The 20066-nt window shown below is 47.7% G+C and overlaps 2 protein-coding genes across 3 annotated transcripts; one reads left to right on the top strand and one right to left on the bottom strand.

Moving 5' to 3' along the window:
* Positions 1 to 567: 567 nt before the first annotated feature.
* CDK2AP1 (cyclin dependent kinase 2 associated protein 1) lies at positions 568 to 16348 on the top strand. 2 transcript variants are annotated; one of them, XM_054288727.1, is made up of 4 exons: positions 568 to 861; positions 12224 to 12330; positions 13022 to 13148; positions 15870 to 16348. In XM_054288727.1, exons 1-4 carry the CDS (start codon positions 654 to 656, stop codon positions 15935 to 15937), a joined length of 510 nt encoding a protein of 169 aa, XP_054144702.1. In that variant the 5' UTR covers positions 568 to 653; the 3' UTR covers positions 15938 to 16348. The 2 variants fall into 2 exon arrangements, with proteins under 2 accessions (XP_054144702.1, XP_054144703.1); XM_054288728.1 differs by lacking the exon at positions 568 to 861 and adding an exon at positions 3204 to 3292.
* A 97-nt stretch (positions 16349 to 16445) lies between these two features.
* MTRFR (mitochondrial translation release factor in rescue) lies at positions 16446 to 20037 on the bottom strand. The gene is made up of 4 exons (XM_054288729.1): positions 20020 to 20037; positions 18850 to 19160; positions 17905 to 18147; positions 16446 to 16989 (listed from the first exon to the last, which is right to left on the bottom strand). The coding sequence occupies exons 2-3, from the start codon at positions 19123 to 19125 to the stop codon at positions 17935 to 17937; spliced, it is 489 nt and encodes a 162-aa protein (XP_054144704.1). The 5' UTR covers positions 19126 to 19160; positions 20020 to 20037; the 3' UTR covers positions 16446 to 16989; positions 17905 to 17934.
* Positions 20038 to 20066: the final 29 nt, after the last annotated feature.

The raw sequence follows: 20066 nt of genomic DNA, 5'->3' as shown, positions 1-20066 counted from the left end.
GAAAATGTGCCAATTGTCAACGAGATCCATATTTTTTTTAGTCCCTCAGAAGCTGCAATCCACATTAACCTTCCACCTTCAAGCGGAGAGAACTAGTGGTTTGGAAAAAAAAAAAAAAGAAATAAAGGTTTTTTTTTTTTTTCTTGGCGGCATCTAGGGGGGCGGGTGAGAAAAAAAAAATCTTTTATTTTATAATTATCAACAGGTATTTTCCATGAGATCGGCGGGGAGGGGGTGAACGCGGGGTGAACGCCCGGCCTGAGGTGAGGGGGAGGCGGGAAGGCGGCGGCGCGCGGGCCGCCCTGAGGGCCGCCGGGGCTGGCAGGGGCCGCCGCCCGCCCCGCCGCGGGCACAGCCCGGCCAGACCCGCAACTTGTGCCAAAACTTTCCGAAGTTAATTAAAACAGCCCCCCCCGCGCCACCGCCGGGCTCCGCGCCGCCGCCGCCGCCCGCCCGCCCGCCCCGCTGCCTGCCGGCGGTCCCTGAGGGGAGCTCCATTGTCTGTGAGGGGATGGCCGCGCACCCCCGCCGCGCCCCCGCCCGCCGCGCCCCCGCCCTCCGCGCCGCCGTGCGCGGGGCGCCGGGCGGCCGCGGCGGGTGGCTGCCGGCTCTCCCCCAAAGTTTTTGGATCCGCGTCTCCTCATGATGTATGGATGATATATTGCATTGTGGGTGTCAATATAACTGACGGCCATATTTGCCGGTGCTGCTACTGCTGTAAACAACCCAAAGTGTCTGGGAGACACGGAGACGCTTCGCTGAATTTCAGGACGCTTCTCCTCCTCCCGCTGGCCATGTCTCTGGGAATGTCTTACAAGCCCAACTTGAACGCCCACATCCCCGGGACTCCCCTCAACCCGGGTAAGTCCGCGGCGGCAACTGGGTGGCAAGTTTGGGAGGCGAGCGGCGGGTGCCGCACCGGCACCTGGGGGAAGCCCCGGACTCGAGTTTGTGCCCAGTCCGGTATGGCGGGGTAGCGGCTCCGCGCCGCCATTACCCGCGCCCGCCCGCCCGCCGGCCGGCGCCGCCAGCCCCGCTCCGCGCCGCCCCCGCGCCGGGCACCGCGCCCGCCCGGCCCCGCGCCGCCGCCGCCGCCGCTCCGGGGCTCCGGCCGCCGGGTTTCCTCCATGCTCGGCTCCCCGGGGCGGCTGATTGATCTGGATCAGGAATATTCCGGCGGCGCCTCAGCGAGGACCGCTGCTGGCGGGACGCCGCAAGTGCGGCCGCTCGCCCCGCGCCTCGCCTCGCCTCACGCCTCCTCCGGCGGCGGGGCCGCCCCGGGCCGCGCTCCGCGGGCCGGAGGGGAGCCCCGGAGCCCGGAGCTCCGCCGAAGGAGGCACCGCCGGCGCCTCGGGGCCACCCTCGGTCAGCGCTGCCCCGTCGGAGTCTCCGCGGCATCCCAAGCGGAGGAGTCGCTCCGCTCGCCGGAGACTTTTTGGGGATGGGGGGGCGCGCAGGGATTGCACTATTTCTAAAAAAACCTCCTGTTTAAAAATCACTCCTCATCCATGGATTTGTACAGGAGTCCTTCCAACTTTCCTCTTTAAAAAAGTTTCCTTGACAGCGTTAACTTTTTGCCTTTTTTTTTTCCTTCTTTTTTAAACTACGTTCCTCCGTTTTTCTCTCCCCGATTTCCGAGGGCATCAGCGGGCGGGTTTTTGCCGGTGCTGCGGTGCTGCCGTACATCGGGTCTCCGTGTGTGAGTCGGTGCAGCCTGAACAAAGCCGCAGCAGCAATTGCTTCGCTGTGGGATATTTGGAAGGGATCTCGCTAATCTGTGCTCGTCGGCTCCAATTAAACAGCACCAAAATGGAGAAGTTGGTTCTGACTTAAAAAAATTCGTATTCGTCTCCCATCCCCGCAGCCCAGGCTGCAGGACTGGCATCAGACAGCCACAAATCAGGCTGATTTTTTATTTTTTTCCCTGAGAAAAAGTTTTGGAGTTGGGTTTAGGAGGGAGTGAAATGTGCCTGGGTGATTTTTACAGCACCGTTAGTGGTTGTGATCCTGGGAAGCTGAGGAGCGAAAGGGATCTCCGGGATGCATCCCTGCTCTAGCTACCAGGAGAGCAGCAATCATATTTTACTGCAAGGACTCGTCACCAGCTGGTGGATGAGCCGAGGTGGCGGTGCCACCGCGATCCTGCATGGGGCTGAGCTCGGTGGGGCTGCGAGGGTGCAAAGGCTCGGGGAGCCGGGCTCGTGTGTGGGGAGCACCGTGGGGCTCGAGTGCTGCTCTGCGGAAGGGTCAGGGAGCAGGGGATGTGCCGAGGATTTGTGACAAAAAGCAGAAGTGTCACCGGAGGGGGGAAAAAAAAATAATAAAAAAAAAAGAAGCAAAACAAAGCCCAGCTAAGGGAAGCCGTTCTCCTGCCGGCTCCCACGAGAACCTGTGCCTTGCTCTCCGGAACAGCCGTAAAATTGCAGGGAAAACAAAGGTGGTATTTTGCGATGGTGGGTGAGGGGTGGGGATTAGGTCATGCAGTGGAGGGGATCCGAGTCTGGCTGCTCTGCGAGCAGGGACCGCAAAATCCCGGCTCAGACATGCCGCGCACAATGCGAGCCGGGCGGTGAAGTTTCTGTCTCCAGCCCTCTCGCTGCCGTGTCTGCGCTTTCCAACGCTCCGGCTGCGATCCGGGCTTTGGATTCTTTCATGCAGTTTTATCTTCCCCTTCTCTCCCACCCTCCTTTTCCCCTTGTATCGGCAAGTTAGCAGCAGTTTGCTGTCATGCTGGAACTATTCTTGTCTAAGTTGTCCTCTCTATTGAGTTCGGATCATCCTCAACACCCCCAGAATCTTTTCAATGAAAGAACGTCCTCCTCTGAATCCAAAATGGGCTCTCTCTTCCCTCCCTGTCTTCTGCCATTATCCTCACGCACCAGCTCTTCCTCTAGCTAGTGGTATTGCCAGCACCGTGGCCTAAGGCCAAGGGACTTAGACAAAGCAGTCCTTGCAGTTGCACATATCGCATTCAGAGTGATACGACTGCAAATGGCCCCCTCCTTTCTGGAGCTTAATTCTGATTTGGAGGAGATTGCTTCTCTATTGTGCCTAAATTAAATGCCCCCCAGCCAGGAGGATAAATCCTGGGTTTGCTTCCAAAACTGGGGTGAAGGACCCCCACCCCCCACCCCCCCACCGTCCTGCAGAGGAGAGGAAAACAGGAAATCTGTCCCTTTTGGCCTGAAATCAGCCCTGCAGAAACCTCTCTATATGAATGCTGAATATTTTGGTCTCGGCCGACGGAGGGCTCTGGGCAGCTGTGGATCTCACAGGGATTTTCCTCTGGGAGGTAATGCTGCTTCCCTGCAGTGCAGGGCTTCTGGTGCAGGAGTATTTGGGAAGGCAGTGTCGACTCAGCTCTTGGAGCCGCGTCCTTGCTGCAGAGCAAACTCCTCTCAAGTTGAGGCTCAGAGTAGCCACTCTGCAAAATTATACTTAAACTGCACATCAGTCAGATGAAGCAGTTGTGGTTGGTGGGTGCCTGGGCTCTGTTCTTGCATGGGAGCATGCTTTGGGAATCCAGTCCTGGACTGAAGTCCAGAGGGAGAGGAGCTGGATGTGGGGGAGGAAATACGGGGAGGAAACCTCTGTGGGTTGTCGGCAGATCTGGGGATGACTGTGGGTGAGGAAAATGCAGCTGCTCCACAAGTGACTCAGGATGCTGGAAGCATCTGGGTGCTGACTCCTCTGCCTTACACCAGGCTGAGGGAAGGAGAATGTGTTGTCACAGCAGAATTCAGTGCCTGCTCCTCTTCCCCATTGCCCAGGTCAGTGCTGACACTTGGCCCAGGGTGGCTGCAGTCAGGCTTGTGGTGTTTTATCTGAATTTTTTCTGAAGTCACCTTCCTAGAGGACCTGTGCTCAGGGAATTGTGTTCCTGCATGTAGTACCCCAAGCTTTCAATTCCAAGCTGCCTGTGCTTGGGGAGCCCCATTTAATCTCCTGCCTGGACTGTAAATGAGCTCTATTGGGGACCTGCAGTGGCTCTACCTGCCCAGCCTCACCTGACCCTGCAGTGTCCCAGGGGAGCCTCTGTTACCTTTTCTAACAACCATGTTTTGATTTGTTTGTCTTCTCTTGCTTATCCTACTGATTCCTGGGAAGTGCTGTTTCCTCCTCATCTGTCTTGTGTTTCATATTGTTTGACTATTTCTCTGTAAGGGACCAGCTGCTGAGCTGAGGTGAAGTAGAGCATCTCCATTGACTTAAGCTGAACTTGACACTTACACCAGCTGTGAATAGGTCTGTAGTTTGTTTTTCACCATGTTTTCATGTGTTTTCTGGCTCAGTGGATATTCACCAGCATTCCTATTTTGTTTAGACTAAGCACAGGTCAGAGAAAATGTGTTTCAAGATACAGAAGCTAGCAGAAACAGCTTGGGATTTTCCTTTACTTTCATTCTCATTCCTGCAGAAATGTCAGGTTTTGAGACAAAGTCCTGTTCGTGTAAAAAGGTTAAAAGCTGTCATCTGTAGGGTCTGGAAACACCAATTGCAGCTGACAGTGACAAGGGAAGGAGCTGTGTCTTGGCTCCACATGAACAAGTCGTGGCCTGTACAACAAGTGCTGCTGGAGCTGAGGACCAAAGGGGCTCTCAGTGCACCTGCCAAACCTTGCAGCAACCACAAGTTTCTTGTGAAAAGTGCAAATTCTCACTGGGAGGTGAAATGAAAAGCATTTTCCTGTCTGGGGCTGTAGCTGGCAGCTGGAGAGACCAGTTCCATTCAGTCCTGAGAAAGGATACCAGCACACGAGGCCGGCCCTTCTGTTCTCAGCACTGCACTGCAGACTTGCTGGAGCACATGGCTTGCTTGTCGCCCTTTACAGAGACAGCTTCTGTTTGATATTGTTGACCATATTGAGAGGTTGTTTTTGGAGTGGGAGTACTGGAAAGAATACTCTTTGTAGGCAGAACAGAGAGCAAAGTGTTTGTGCCTTAGCAGGGGGGATAATTTCTAGGAAATATGCTCCCCTCTCCAGTTCAAACTGAAATCTGCTGGATCCCTGATCTCTTGAAGTCCGTGTGAAGTTAAGCATGATGCAAAAAGAAGCTCTCTAAGCATGTTTCAGAATTAGCAGTTTTCAAGTGGACTTGTTTGGGCATTTAGAAGATGGGCGCTTTTGGCTTTGCCTCCCTGAGTGTTTTGTTGAGAGCAGTTTGCACAGTGTGGTTTTCAGTCAGTGAATCTCCACGGTCCCCCCCCAGCACCTTGGTTTGCTGCAGAGTGTTTGGGTTCAGGCTGACTGGATTCCTGCTGGATAAAAGTGGCCCAGAAGCTCTGCTCCAGTTGTGCAACACGGGTGCTCCATCCCTTGCAATGGGAACACAGGGATCCAAACCAGGGATGGCACAGCTTTGAACCATGCCCTCCTAGTCTGGGGGATCAGACTCAAATCTAACCTTAAGTCATACCCCCTTAGGCCAACTACATGTGGTGTACACATACCAAATGCTTTAATCTCTTGATCTGTTCCTTGTGGTGCCAAATAACTTGCTGGTGTAGGAATAGCTTAAGCAAGAAAAGAAGAATGGTGGGGAGTCGAGGGACTGGCTTTAGTTTTTCTGATAAAGAAAGAGACAGGAGGGCAGGAAGAGGAGACATAAACCATGACCGTTATCCACATGGAAAGATTAAATAGCACAAGAGTAGCAGAGGAAAGGCCCAGAGTGTGACAGATCAAAAGAGCAAGGCCTCTGGCTGTTAGGATAAAGAATGTCCTACTTCTTGAGAACATATTTATGTGTCTGCGCACTGCGTTTTTTTAAAAGGAAATAGTTTTATTCAAAGAAAGGTCTGTTCCTTGTACAAGGGCTGTTCAAGGGAGAAATAGTGGGTGAAAATATAATTTTTACAGCCAGTGCTATAAGGAATGGTTTGTGCAAATGAGAACAGGGTCCATTATTTTAAATTTTGAAAATTATGGGAAGGTTGGGGGGAGTGGGGGCTCTGTTTGAGCTCTGGGTTGGCAGCTGCTGTTAGAATTCAGTGTGTGGCTTGGCTGTGCATGGATCCACTTGTGTAGACATGCATGTGGTGTCCCATGGATGGCAAGGAGCTCTTGTTGAACTCCAACCAAAGAGTATAGAGGGCTAAGGAATAAAATATTCCTGTAGTCAGCCAAAACACTGCAGCTGTGTTCGGCACTGCAGAAATAGCTGTGCTGGGTGAAGCTGTTACCTCTCCCCTGGTGCTCCAGGATGCCTCACGGTGAGTGTTGGCAAAGCAGCTTCAGGAGCATTTCTCATGAGTTTTCTTGCAAAGTTGCCTAGTATAGGAAGAAGAATTTGTATCCTCTCAGTACCAGCGTTGTTGTCTGGTACCCATATGGTCAGGACTCCATGAGGAGAGGTCCTGCAGGGTGTGCCAGAGGCAGTGACCTCCAGCAATGGGCTCTGGAGTTGTGGTGACCACGAGCCACTGAAATGGCACCAGCCCTGATGTTTCAAACAGCCTCAGCTTGAGGGGTCTGTGAAACAGAGGGAGAGCTGTTGAGATTCCAGAGACTGCACCACGTACCTTGGATAAAGTCCAGGCTGCAGGTATCTCCTCTTACATGCTCCTGTGTTCATGTGTGGAAAGAGTCTGGAAAATGTGGTTTTATAGCACCTTACAAAGTACAGGGCAGAATAGAAACACACATGCAGGGGGATTGGGAAGCACACATCCATGGGGTTGGGAAGCACACATGCAGTGGGATTGGGAAGCACACATGCATGGGATTGGGAAACACACATGCAATGGAATTGGGAAGCACACATGCAGTGGGATTGGGAAGCACACATGCAGTGGGGTTGGGAAGCACACATGCAGTGGGATTGGGAAACACACATGCAGGGGGATTGGAAGCACACATGCAGGGGGATTGGGGAACACACATGCAGGGGGATTGGAAGCACACATGCAGGGGGATTGGGAAGCACACATCCATGGGATTGGGAAGCACACATTCATGGGATTGGGAAGCACACATGCAGGGGGATTGGGGAACACACATCCACAGGGTTGGGAAGCACACATGCAGTGGGATTGGGAAGCACACATGCAGGGGGATTGGGAAGCACACATCCATGGGATTGGGAAGCACACATGCAGTGGGGTTGTGAAGCACACATCCATGGGATTGGGAAGCACACATGCAGTGGGGTTGGGAAGCACACATGCAGGGGGATTGGGGAACACACATCCACAGGGTTGGGAAGCACACATGCAGGGGGATTGGAAGCACACATCCATGGGGTTGGGAAGCACACATGCAGTGGGATTGGGAAGCACACATTCAGTGGGATTGCCCCTTGGCTTGTCTAAGTCAGTCCTACACGAGTAACTCAGTGAGTTGTGTGGCTGTTCCTGGTTTTCCTTTGCTGCCTGTGGAACGGGGGTAGCAGAGCTGTGTGGATGCTTTGGCATCTGCCAGAGTGGATCAGGTGAGTGTACCCAAGTGTTCCTGCTCCTGCTGCTTCTTTCAGGGTGCTCAGCAAGCTGCCTTCCCTGTTATTTTTCCAGCAAGCAGCAGTAATAGAATTAAGAATTAAAACTTGAAGCAGCAAATTGGTTGTCATTGCTCAGGTTTGGAGCTGAAGGGATCCCTACAAACTTATCAGAAATTAATGAGGAGGTTCCTGGTCACCAGGAGTTTAGGCAAACAAAGATTGATTTGAGATCCTTTGTCTCTCAGGGTGTTAATTTGGGCTGAGAGAGACTGCTGGAAGGAAGAGATTTTGATACCAAAATCTCGTTTCTGTTTGCTGTACCCCCCATAATTAATAAAGATTAATATTAATTAACAAGAAAATCACTATATTTTTGTGGGGGAAAATGCTTGTGGCAGTCTTCTGCTGGAATACAGAAATAAAAGACATTGTTTGCTCTAGAATAATGGGGATCTACAGGGTTTTGTGTACATTTAATTGGGAAAGTGAGGGGAGGAAAGTGTGTGTATTAATTTAGGTTTTAAACAGCAGCAAGCACTAAGACGGTTTGGGATGTGATACAGGATGCCACTGAAATTCAGCACCAAGCACACTCCCTTCTCCATTCTGTCAGTTCTTAACTGTCTCCATTGTCATTTTAACGTTGGAGAGAGCAAGCCTCAATTTAGATCCCCCCTCCTTTTTTCTCTCTAGTGAATACCTAATCATCACACCGATTTTTGACTGGGTATTGACTGTGAGACTTCCTGGCCTAATTTCTAACTATAATAGCAATATCTGGTGGGGTTTTTTTTTTAAATTTTTTTAAATCCGAGATACACAGACTGCTCAGACATGCAGATGAATTTGGGGTTAATTGAGTAATAGTCATGCAAGACCCAGGACTTCTCCCTGAGATTAACATACAAAGTGATAGGTCAAAAAGCTTGTTGCCCTGTGAGATGCTAACACCCCCCTCCCACCCCCCCAATTAATTTCATTTTCATGATTGCATCTTTTAAAATTGAGGTGAAACCAAGGATTTTTCCTTTTCCCCCCCTCCAGCCGAGTTTGGCTGGCACAACTTCTGCCATGGATGCATGGAGGCTGGTACCGCGGCTAAGCCAAATCCTTTCCTTTGTTCTCCGGGCCTGCTGCTGCTGCTGATAAAGTGGTCGGCGCATGGCATTATGTCTTATTACATTTTTGATGCAGACTGCAAAGAAACGGGTAAACTCACCATGGTTACCAGGCTCTGTCACTTGGCAGGGCCCGGCGCTCTCAGATGGCCTCTAGTGTCTGCAGCGCGCTCTGCAGTGCTCCGGCCGCGCCGCTCCTGTGTCATCCCTGCTCGGAGCATCCCTCCTGTGTCATCCCTGCTGTGTGCATCCCTGTGTGCATCCCTGTGTGCATCCCTCCTGTGTCATCCCTGCTGTGTGCGTCCCTGTGTGTGCATCCCTGTGTGCATCCCTCCTGTGTCATCCCTGTGTGTGCATCCCTGTGTGCATCCCTGTGTGCATCCCTGTGTGTGCATCCCTGTGTGTGCATCCCTGTGTGCATCCCTGTGTGCATCCCTCCTGTGTGCATCCCTGTGTGTGCATCCCTGGGTGCATCCCTGCTCTGAGCATCCCTCCTGTGTGCATCCCTGTGTGCATCCCTGTGTGTGCATCCCTGTGTGCATCCCTCCTGTGTCATCCCTGCTGTGTGCATCCCTGTGTGTGCATCCCTGTGTGCATCCCTCCTGTGTCATCCCTGCTGTGTGCATCCCTGCTGTGTGCATCCCTGTGTGCATCCCTCCTGTGTCATCCCTGCTGTGTGCATCCCTGCTGTGTGCATCCCTGTGTGCATCCCTGTGTGCATCCCTGTGTGTGCATCCCTGCTGTGTGCATCCCTGTGTGCATCCCTCCTGTGTCATCCCTGCTGTGTGCATCCCTGTGTGCATCCCTCCTGTGTCATCCCTGCTGTGTGCATCCCTGTGTGTGCATCCCTCCTGTGTGCATCCCTGTGTGTGCATCCCTGGGTGCATCCCTGTGTGTGCATCCCTGGGTGCATCCCTGCTCTGAGCATCCCTCCTGTGTGCATCCCTGTGTGCATCCCTGTGTGCATCCCTGCTGTGTGCATCCCTGTGTGCATCCCTGTGTGCATCCCTGTGTGTGCATCCCTGTGTGTGCATCCCTGTGTGTGCATCCCTGTGTGTGCATCCCTGTGTGCATCCCTGTGTGCATCCCTCCTGTGTCATCCCTGTGTGTGCATCCCTGTGTGTGCATCCCTGTGTGCATCCCTCCCCTGTGCATCCCTGTGTGCATCCCTCCTGTGTCATCCCTGTGTGTGCATCCCTCCTGTGTGCATCCCCTCTGCATCCCTCCCCTGTGCATCCCTCCTCGCTCCCCTTTGTCCCTCGGTGTCCCCCAGCCACAGCTGGGGTCAAGCCCCTGTGCTGTTTGCACGCCCGTGAAACTTTTCTTGGTCACCCAACTCTGTGGTTTGTGTTGGAGAGTTTGTCTGTCCTATCTAATGTACCCCACGGTGTTATCTCCTGCAGACCGAGTGTGTGTCACTGCTAAAATGGACAGAATGTGAAACAATCTCTGAATTGTGTGTGCTGTGATAGCACAGAATGTGCTGAGATGGAAGGGACCCATCAGCCAGGACACCCTGAGACTCACAGCATGTTCCTGAGAGCATTTTCCAAATGTTTCCCAAACCAGGCTTGGTGCTGTGACCCCTGTTCCATTGCCCACCATCTCCTGATCTATATCCTTAACCAATATGTTTTTATTGACCCATATGGGATCAGTAAGTTGCTCTGAGTTTTGCATGGGCTGCAGCTCAGTTTTGCTCAGTGTTCTTGAGCCTGGTCCTGGGAGTCCCTGCCTTGTCCACATCCAGTCTGGAGCTCCCAGCTCCTGGATGTGACTGCTTGCAACAACAGTTCAGAGACAAGTCTTTGCAGGATGGCTCTTTTGTTTTATTGTAGTGAGGAAAAATCACTTAAGCCTTTCTCTGCTTAATTGAGGTAATTAAACCTTCTTACCTTGCAGCACAAGGGGCTCATTAATGTTTTTGAAGCATTTTGAAGTCCTTGGAAAAGAGATGCGGTTTGCTGTTGTGTCATGTTTGGTAATTGTTGAAATTCAGTCATCTGGACTTGAAGTACTGAGTTTCACATGGAGAGATCTTACACTTGTGCATGTATTTTGAGGTGATAATGTGAAGAACTAATTGAGAGAGTGGCTGACAACTGTGCTGTTCCTACAGTGCCCTACTCTATGGCTGTGTTGTTTTTTGGGGGGGTTTACTATGCTTAAGCAAAATTAGCTCCATGTGAAACCTCAGTGATGAAACTGCAGGTTGTAATGACATAGAATTTAGCAGCTTTGTTAAAGACAAAGAGAAACTTTGTGACCTAGTGACCAGCCCAGTTTGCCTTTTTGGGATTTCACCTCTGGTTAACTAGTAAAAATTAAGATCGTGCTCTCTTCTTGTAATGAGTGATATCCTGTGATAACTCTGAACTGGAAAGAGATTTCCCATCTGAGGACAAGAATCTGTTCCACTATGTTCAGCAGAGCTTTTTACAGAGTAACTGCTGGTCCTTTCCTTTTGTAGAGAGGGGAAAATAGGAATGAAGTAATTTGCAACTTTAAAACAAAGCCAGAGATTTACATAGTTCTGAGCCCCAGCGACTTTTAGCATCAGTTTAATTTAGATTTAAATGAAGGCTGGTAAATGAGATCTGTTCCTCATCTGAAAGACAGTCGGGAATTTTCAGCAAAGGAGTTTGTAGGGGGGGAGATATTTGCAGACAGCAGGCAGTCTGTGTCTGTGCCTACAGGCAAAGGCAGCAGCATCCATGGGTGCAAGGGCACTTGGGCTGCAGGAGTGAAGAAGTTCAGTGCTGTGGTGCTCCCTTGATCCCAAGTGCAAAACCAGCTGGTTTTTAGCACACTTGTGAAGTGGGCAGTATAATTAAACCCCTTAAAAAAATTCAAACTGTTGTTTCTCAAACTTAAATTCTTACCATTGCAGGACAAGGGGGAGAAGGTGTTGTGATTGCTCATTTCTGGAGCAGTTTGTCAGTGATGACATTAGAGTCTGTTTCTGCAGCTCGTAACTGACTCAAAACTCATTAGATGTGAATATAATCTTTTATAACTTTAGAAAAAGTAACCATAACACAAAGTGATGTTATTTTCCCTTTGATCTACTTATACAGCACAATTTGACTGGCTAAAAATGTTTGATATCACACAAAGAGGAATAATGGTAGCACTCCTCACCTCCCATGTCACACAATGAGCAGCAGATCTGATGTACCACAACTGACTGTTCCCCAGGAATAGTTTTGGCATTGGCTGAAAATAGTACTGAGGGTAACTTGCTTTGACCATGTGATGACACTTTGAGTTGCAAAATTACTTTCAGATAACTTGCACTGAAAAAGTAAAAATAGCCTGGCACATTAGACTCATCTGTGTGGAATGTATATATGCAAAAATAGGGCTCCTTAATACTTGCAGTTTGTCTAGGCAGAACAACCTGTCATGCTGCACTCTGCTTCACTTTTAGGCAAACAATTTGCACTGATAATGCTGCAGGCTGTGCTATTTCCAAGTGTTCATCAAACATGAGAGAAGCATTAATTCAGCCGTTCTCTTCCTAGCAGTGACACTCAGAAATGTCATTAGTGATCTCAGGCAAAGGTGAGAGGTCACAGCTTTAGGAAGAAGTGATTAAAATGTAACAGACTAATTAATCTTTAGGTAATAACAGGTTTTTGGTTTTTTTTCTCTCTTTTCTCTCTGCAGCTGGGGGTGTTCACTCTCCCTCCACAAGCATGGCAACATCAGCACAGTACAGACAGCTCATAAACGACTACGGCCCCCCATCCCTAGGCTACACACAAGGGATGCAGGTACAGCTCTGCTTCTTTTCCTTTCATCAGATCTCTGACCCTGCCTTTGCATGGTGGCAGGGATTGTGGCCTGTAATCTGAGGTGCTCCTCCCTCCCTGCAAGGTCTGAAATCAAACCCAAATGGCAGACTGCTTCCTTGCACATGTCTGGGGATCAAATTAGGCTAAGCTGAGTGCTGAGTGAGGTTGGTTCCTAATTAACTGCTAGTCCTGTCCTGTCTGAGTCAGAGAAATGTCTTGAATTATGTTCTGTAAGGGCACTTATGTATTTTAAAGTTATTTGTTAAAAGCTCAATATTCCTGTTCAGTTTTATCTTCTCAATCTCCCCACCTGGTGAATTTCTCCACAAAATACACACTGAAACATTGAAAAACCAGAAACAGGGTTAAGTAAGCAGTTCCAGGTTTGCTGGTTTTGCAGGACTGTTTTAACTTTGCTTCACCCAAAGTCCAAGGCTTGCAGCTGCATCCTCACAGTTGATCCCAATTTTTGAAGGGCACGCGGCATTGTGTCCAACTGTAGCAGCAATTAAAACAAAAATCATGTTTATTTAATAATCCTGAAATTTTGTTCTTTTAAAAAGTGATTTACAGGGCTATTTCTGGTCTTCCATAAACTTCCATTTGCTGTTTCTTGTAATTGATTTGTTTTTACAGTATTTGACTGAGATTAATCTACTTTCAACTGCAGGGCACCAGCAGCAGTCAAGTACCACAGAGCAAATATGCAGAACTTCTAGCTATCATAGAAGAATTAGGAAAAGAGATTAGACCTACATATGCTGGGAGTAAAAGTGCCATGGAGAGGCTAAAAAGAGGTAACTTTTGAACTTCTTTTAAAAAATAATAATTTCCCATCCACTTGTGCACTGACTACTTGTATACAGCTTAATGACAACTGTTTCCTTTGAAGAGAGACAACTTGAGCTCCTCCTGAAAGTGGGAGTATTAGCCAGAAACTGAAACCTTGGGATGCTCTGTCTGAGCAGAATTTGATAGATAAACAGTGACAAAAAGTGTCTTATGCATACAGGGAGTTTCAGTTAATAATTCAAAGTCAAATTCAAATAATTCATATTGTAGAACCTTTCATGGATGCATTTTTTCAGGCTCCTGGTGATTTTCTTGTTCTTTCAATTCCCTTTTCTCCCCACTCCCCAAAATCCACAGCCGAGCACTGTTTGCATCTCATACACATCTCCCATCTGCTTGGCCCAGGAATCTTCACTGAAGTGCATTTTGCCTAAAGAAATACAGCACTGTGGTGGTTCTCATTGAGGCTGGAGGAGAAAAGAGCTACAAAAAAAAAAAATCCAAAAAGGTGTTAGGGGAGGCTGTTCAGGCTGAGATGTCAAACATGAGCAGAGCTCTGTGCAGAGGAGAGTGGGGCTGCTCAGGCTCTGTTACCTCCTGTCAAGTGCATGTCATTAAAAGTCCACTAGAAAGGGACAGAGCAGCTTTTAGGGCTGGCTGATGAGTGTCTCCAGCTTTGCTTTGTCAGCTAAAAGGGGTAATAAAGCCTTTTCCTTGGAGTGTAAAAGAAACCCCTGCATGTCCCAGCGCTGACATCAGCCTGGCATTGTCCTCTGCAGGGACGTGCAGGGACATTTCTGAAGGAGCAGACATGGGACATTCCTCTGCTCCAGCTCCTGAAATGACCCTGAAGGGCACAGACAGCAGTTGTACTGGCAGTTCTCTCCTTCTCTAGCTTGACATGCTCACTTTTCCTCCCTTCCTGTGGTCCTTGTGATGAGATTGGCTCATGCATTCAATGGGAATGTTATTGTAACAGACTAAGTTCAGCACCTTGCAAATCCCCCTTACACTTACCCCAGACTACAAAGCTTTATTTAAGGCTCAGCCATTATGGAAGAGCAATATATCTGCCATGACATGCAATAAAATGACTAGTAGCTGTTCTGGGAAAGGATGCAATAAAGTCTGCTGATGAGTGGTAAGTGGAATCTGGCCCAGCTAAAATCAATGTTGCTGGAGTCTCTCTTTATTGCATTGCCTGAGTCAGTATTAATAGATCATGAATGGCAACAGGCTAATGGGGACAGCTTGAGAGAGACTGAGAGAGATGCAGATGTTCTCTGGGCTGGATGGTTTAGTTCAGTGAAGAAAAAGTTGCTTTGCTGCCTCTTGCAACAAGGTAGGTTTAAGATACAATGCTGCCACTGTGACTCGCCAGTGTTGCACAAAATCCTGAATAAATACTTTTTGCTGCCATCTTTTGGTCACAAAGGTACCTCTCTTTCCATTTTGGGAGCCTGCTGGCTGAAGGAGCATGTGCAAGTGTGAGAGCAGAATGATTGAGGGTAACATGTGACTGCTGCCTCCATGGCCATGGAGTTATCCCTGAATGAAGTCCCTGTCCCCAGCTCTGCCTGCTCCTGAGCACTACTGACCTCTAAAACTGGCCCCATTCCCAGTGTTCTACATTATTCAGAGTAGTTCTGCTGCATGAGCTGGGCATGCTGCCACCAGATCCAGGTCTAACACTGCTCTGAGTTCATGTTTCTGCATCCCACAGCTGCAGCTTTCCCCCTCCGTGGCAGTTCAACCCTGTGCCAAGCCTTGCACTCACCAGGTCCTCCCAGGTCAGCAGCAGCTGCTGTCATCTGGGCTAGGAGCCTTCTAGAAACAGAATCCTTTATCTCGAGATTAACCCCCTTCTGTTGCCTTACTGCCCTTCCTCTGCCTGGCTAAGGAGCGTGATGAGCAGAGAAATCACCTTCTGTCTTGCCTAGTCAGCAAAATAAAAACCTTTGTTGTAGAGAAATCTGTCCACTTCTCATTTTCACACCTCTCTCAAGCTCTGTTCTTCCAGCAGCTCTGTGAGCATGAATCCACATTTAGTTCCAGGATTATGAACCAGAGTCCAGACTGCTGGATGGAACTCAAGGCAACAGGACTCGTAGAGGAAAATTCCACATTATGTCCATCAGATGAGAGCAGCATGTGATGATTTACACTGGGAGCTGAGCCAGTGTTAGGGGGTAACTTTCTGCACACACCATAAAAAAAAAAATCTCTTATTTTTACATGAGAGAAACAACTTGTCTTTAACAGTATTATGATGGCTTGGATTTTGATGCATCCTCCCAGAGAACTATCCCAAGGCATTAAGAGCTTGCTAAAATGACTCCCCAAGTAACTTTGTAATTTGTTTCACTCCACTGGCAAAATAACTCACTGTAGGTAAGATTTTTTTCCCCCCTTAAATCTTTAATTTTAAGGAGGCCCACACTGCACATTAAGACCTACCTGCCACTGCAGACTTACAAATCTGACTGTGTTCTGATCCCTGGTTTAGTCCCTTTCCAATTTACAATGCAAGTTTGGGAAGGCAGATTTGTTCAGTGGCACTTTGGGGAGCCAGGGCTGTCCCCTCTGCTGGGGCCTGCTGTGGTAGCCTTGGCAGCTGGGGACAGAAACACATAAACCTTTCTGTGCACTGCCACTGCAAGTGTGGCCTGAGTGGGATGATTTAAACACTTTTGATGGGATGATTTCAAGCAGCAACTCTCTTGCAGGCATCATCCATGCCAGAGGATTGGTGCGGGAGTGCCTGGCCGAGACGGAGCGGAACGCGAGGTCCTAGCCCAGCTTCAGGGCAAGGCTCTCCTTCTCCCCATGAAGAAAGAGTAACACTTCTTCTTTTTGACTCTTGAAACATTCACACAAACTCCTTTATTTTGAATGTTTTACCGTTCTTGTTTTGCCCTTGCAAAAATGTACAGTTAAAGAATGAGGGAAAAAAAAAACCACCAAGGATTTTTCACCTTACTGAGGGTTTGCATTTTCTAAAGACATTAAAACTCCCTAAAATGTTTCTAAAACATGGAAACTGAAGTGCATGCAGAGGAATGCTCTTTCTCTCCCAGGCTATATTTCAGTTCTCTTCTTATCCAGCCACAGCCTCATTCTGTTTTTTGTTTTTCCTTTGACTATGTTCACTTATCCCCAAAACGTCAATCTTTCAAAGTTTGACATAAGCTCTAAGGATTTTTTTTAATAAATGCAGAATAGCATGCTGTACCTAGTAGTCTGCTAAGTCACAATTTGTCATACAGCATAGACCCTGCTTAGAAATAACCTTCCCCTTCTCTTATTTTTCCTTTTTTTGTTCATTTTGCATAAACATTTGCATGACTGTTAGTGCTTTGAAGTCCACTTAAAGTGCATGAGCTATATGGAAAATAGGGAAACCTATTAAATAATAACAAGGTCCTGGAAAGCTAATTTCTACATTAAGGCTGGAGATTTCAGTTTAAAGTTTGCAAAAAAAAAAAAAAAAAAGAAAAGAAAAATGAACATTCTGGATAAATTACTAAAACTGTTATTTGCATCTTTGTATGTATTTATTACTTGACGTAATAAAGCTTATTTTCATTAACAGTTTGTATTAAAACTATGTACAGTCACTTTAATCAGATTCATACTCCAGGAGCAAGGGCTGTCAACAGATGAAAATTTAACCTTCATGCAGGAGTTTAGGAAAGGACAAGGAAGGGGCTGCAGATTGCTGGAGCATCCATCCATGGCACAGGGCATAGCTGTCTCTGGGACAAGGAGGTGAAGTTCCTTCAAAATCCACACTCTGGCTTTGGGCCTTTGTTGAAGGCCAAAACGTGGTGGCAGCTGGTGAGGGTGCTGTCCAAAAATGAAAGATAAGTTCTGGTTAAGCTGCTGGAATTGTTAACAGGATAAAACCAGGAAAAAGGTACTTCAGAGGAATGGTGACAAAGGAAACACAGCTGCATTTGTTCCTGTAAAATGGGAAACTGTCAAAATGAGTGAAGGTACCAACATGGCCAAGCTGAACTGCAGCACAGCATAAACATAACAAACAACTCTAATTAATTAATTCACAGCTTGGATGGAGTGGACTCTGCTGCCTTGGGAGGCAGCTTCCAACAGAGGTAATTTTTTATCTGTAATGACTCAGTTTTACCCTGAACTGGAGGGCCATGAGTGACCATCCCTGACCTGCAGAGGGCCCTCCCTGTGCCCCAGTGCTCAGCACCACTCCAGGTAAGGTCTGGAAAGCTGCTGGGTAAATTTTACCCAGAGCTGAGCAGGACAGAGCTTGTTCAGCTCTGAAGCAGTGACTGGTGTCTCTTCCAGCAGCAGCTCAGTTTAACCAGCACCCAAACCTGGTCCCAGTTTGTAAGGGATTTATGTCTGAAGGCACTGCCTGGGTAAGGGTGGGAAGTGAGAACCTTTCAGTGCTGTTCTCGTGTGCTGGGGCTCCCAGGAAGCAGCCCAGGTGTCATCTGCACAGGAGGAAATCTATTGATTTCTTTTGGTCTGTGCTAACAATGGTGGAAAGCTTATAGCTCCTCTTTAACAAGGATTCCTTTATCTGCTGGACCTGGCAGAAAAAGTGATTGCTGGATGTGATTAATGAGATGGTGGCAGGGAGAAGCAGGAGTACATGAGTGCTTTTATCTGCTCAGCTTTGCAGGAACAGCAGGTCAGCACCGGGGTTTCAGCTGTGCTTATGAAGCCCTGCATCATTTGTTAGCTGGAAAACTCTTTGGGTCTAATGACAAACAATTCTCTTACCCTGCCAGGGCAAGGCAATATTTCACATCTTCATTCCTTATCCAATTGTTGCATCTCTTTAAAAAGCTTTTTCCTTTCTAGGTTTTCCTTTGCTCTTCTTTTTTTCTCCTGCTTTTGCTTTTCCGATGTTTTCTTCTCTTTAAAAACATCGCTGTCTTCTCCTTTGTAGAAAAGGTCAACTTTCTCCTGCAGGATTTCTCTGGCAATCTTTCTGTTCTTCTCCACTGACCTTGTCTGATGACACTGAAGAAATACAAAGGATATTTTTACTGAAACTTTTACCTGTTTATTCTTCAGCTTTCCCTTTCAGTCTATCCATTCCTACCATTAAAGAAAATCCCCTCCTCCCCAAGCCAAGAGCATCCTCCCACCAGTAACAGCTGCAACTTTTAAATTCAGACAATATATTTTAATAATTATTTGCTACTGTAACTCATCAGACTGGCTTTTGCATTAATCTTTAATGCTTCCCATCTTACCCAGGAAAGCTGCTTGAGTTTAACTTAACTGTGTCTTCCCCTTGTGACAGGAAGCAAAGATTAATTTCAAGGTATTAATCCACAAGAAGTAGGTAAGAGAAATGCTTAAAAAGAATCTGCAGAGTGCTAAGGAAGAGATTCTAACTCACATGAGGGACAGGAATGTGACAGCTACAATGAAGATTAATTTAATTGGAAACTACAAAACTGTAACTGGGTGGCAAAGCCAGGAAAAGGAGCTCTGACCTCAGGTTTATTGATCTGCTGACAGCCAAGACTGCTTCTTGCTGAGACCCTTTACAATATAAATATAAAATATAAATATATACACATACACACACATATAAAAATATAAATAAATATATATAAACTATTCCTCCATGCCACCTGCACTGTGATTATGCTTTATTCTGAAAGGAGACTTGGAAGTCCTTTATTGTGACTCAATAAAAGAAAACCCAATTACCTTCACCACAATCCCAGATGGAATATGCTTCAGGACAACACAGTTGTTTGTCTTGTTTGTGGCCTGACCTCCTGGGCCATCCCCTCTTACAAACTGTTCTTCTAATTCTGCCTCACTTAGTTCAAGGAGATTCAGAGAGTTCCTTTTCCTTGCTGCCTGAAGCAAGGGCAGGCTGGGCAGGGAGAGCTGCTGCTTCCTCAGAACCCACCCTGCCCATGATGGTGCTTGCACCCCTCTCAGTGAGAATGCAAAGTGAAATAAACCTGGAACATTCATACAGAAACCAGGACAAGGCTTCTCTGCAACCAAACCTGGAATGGAATAGGAAAGAGGAGTTTACCATGAGAATTCTTGTTTAAGATGAGCTATTTTGGCTGCACATATTGAGTAGTATTTCAATATTCACATTTATTTTCATGGTTATCTGATCTGGTTTCATTTGCCTTGAAATATTTATCATGCTGAAGAGAATTTTGGTTCTCAATGTAATTATGTTTCTTAAAATATTTTGAAAGGGACCTGGAATACACCAAATAAAGGAATATTCCTACCAACACTTGGAAAATACTAAACAAATAAAAGGAAAAAACCAAAACAACAGAGGGAAAATAGATTATTTCAGTCCTCCAGTCTGACCTGTACAGTCTCACTGTGAATCTGATTTTTCCCAGGTCAGGGAATTTACAATATTATTAACAAAGGCACAAAGGTATGCCTGAAGTGTGCATTTCCCTCATGGATAATGAGGAATGTCAGCTCCTACTCCTGTCAAGTGTCAGTCTGCAGTATTAGGTTAGCAATTCAAACCATACATGCTGTTATGCTTGAAATACTTTATTTGACTCAGAAGAAAATATTTCAGTGTGTGAAACAGTGCCGCTTGGCAATAAACAGAAAATTTGAACATAACTCTCGAAATAAAAAAATAATTAAAAGAAAACTTTTATTGGCAGCCGCTACAGAAGTTAGTGACATTTTAAAATGAAGAATACATGCACAAAAGCCAGCAGCGCTTCTGGCTAGTTCTGAACGAGCCTTTATTTAACAGGTTTCATCAGCTCTACCCACTTACAGAGCCCTTTTTGAAACCAGGACTGAAATTTATATGGTTAAAAACCCCACGGGCCCGAACCAGGCCCGACCCCTCAGCCCCGCTCGGCCCCCGCTCACCTCCGCCGGCCCTCCCGCACCGCGCATGCGCACGCCGTGGGGAGGGC

This window comes from Melozone crissalis, unplaced genomic scaffold (assembly GCF_028551555.1).
Source record: "Melozone crissalis strain CALT ecotype California unplaced genomic scaffold, PUWL_Pcris_2 ptg000063l_1, whole genome shotgun sequence".
In the NCBI taxonomy this organism is placed as follows: domain Eukaryota; kingdom Metazoa; phylum Chordata; class Aves; order Passeriformes; family Passerellidae; genus Melozone; species Melozone crissalis.
This window is presented reverse-complemented; position numbering and strand designations above follow the sequence as displayed.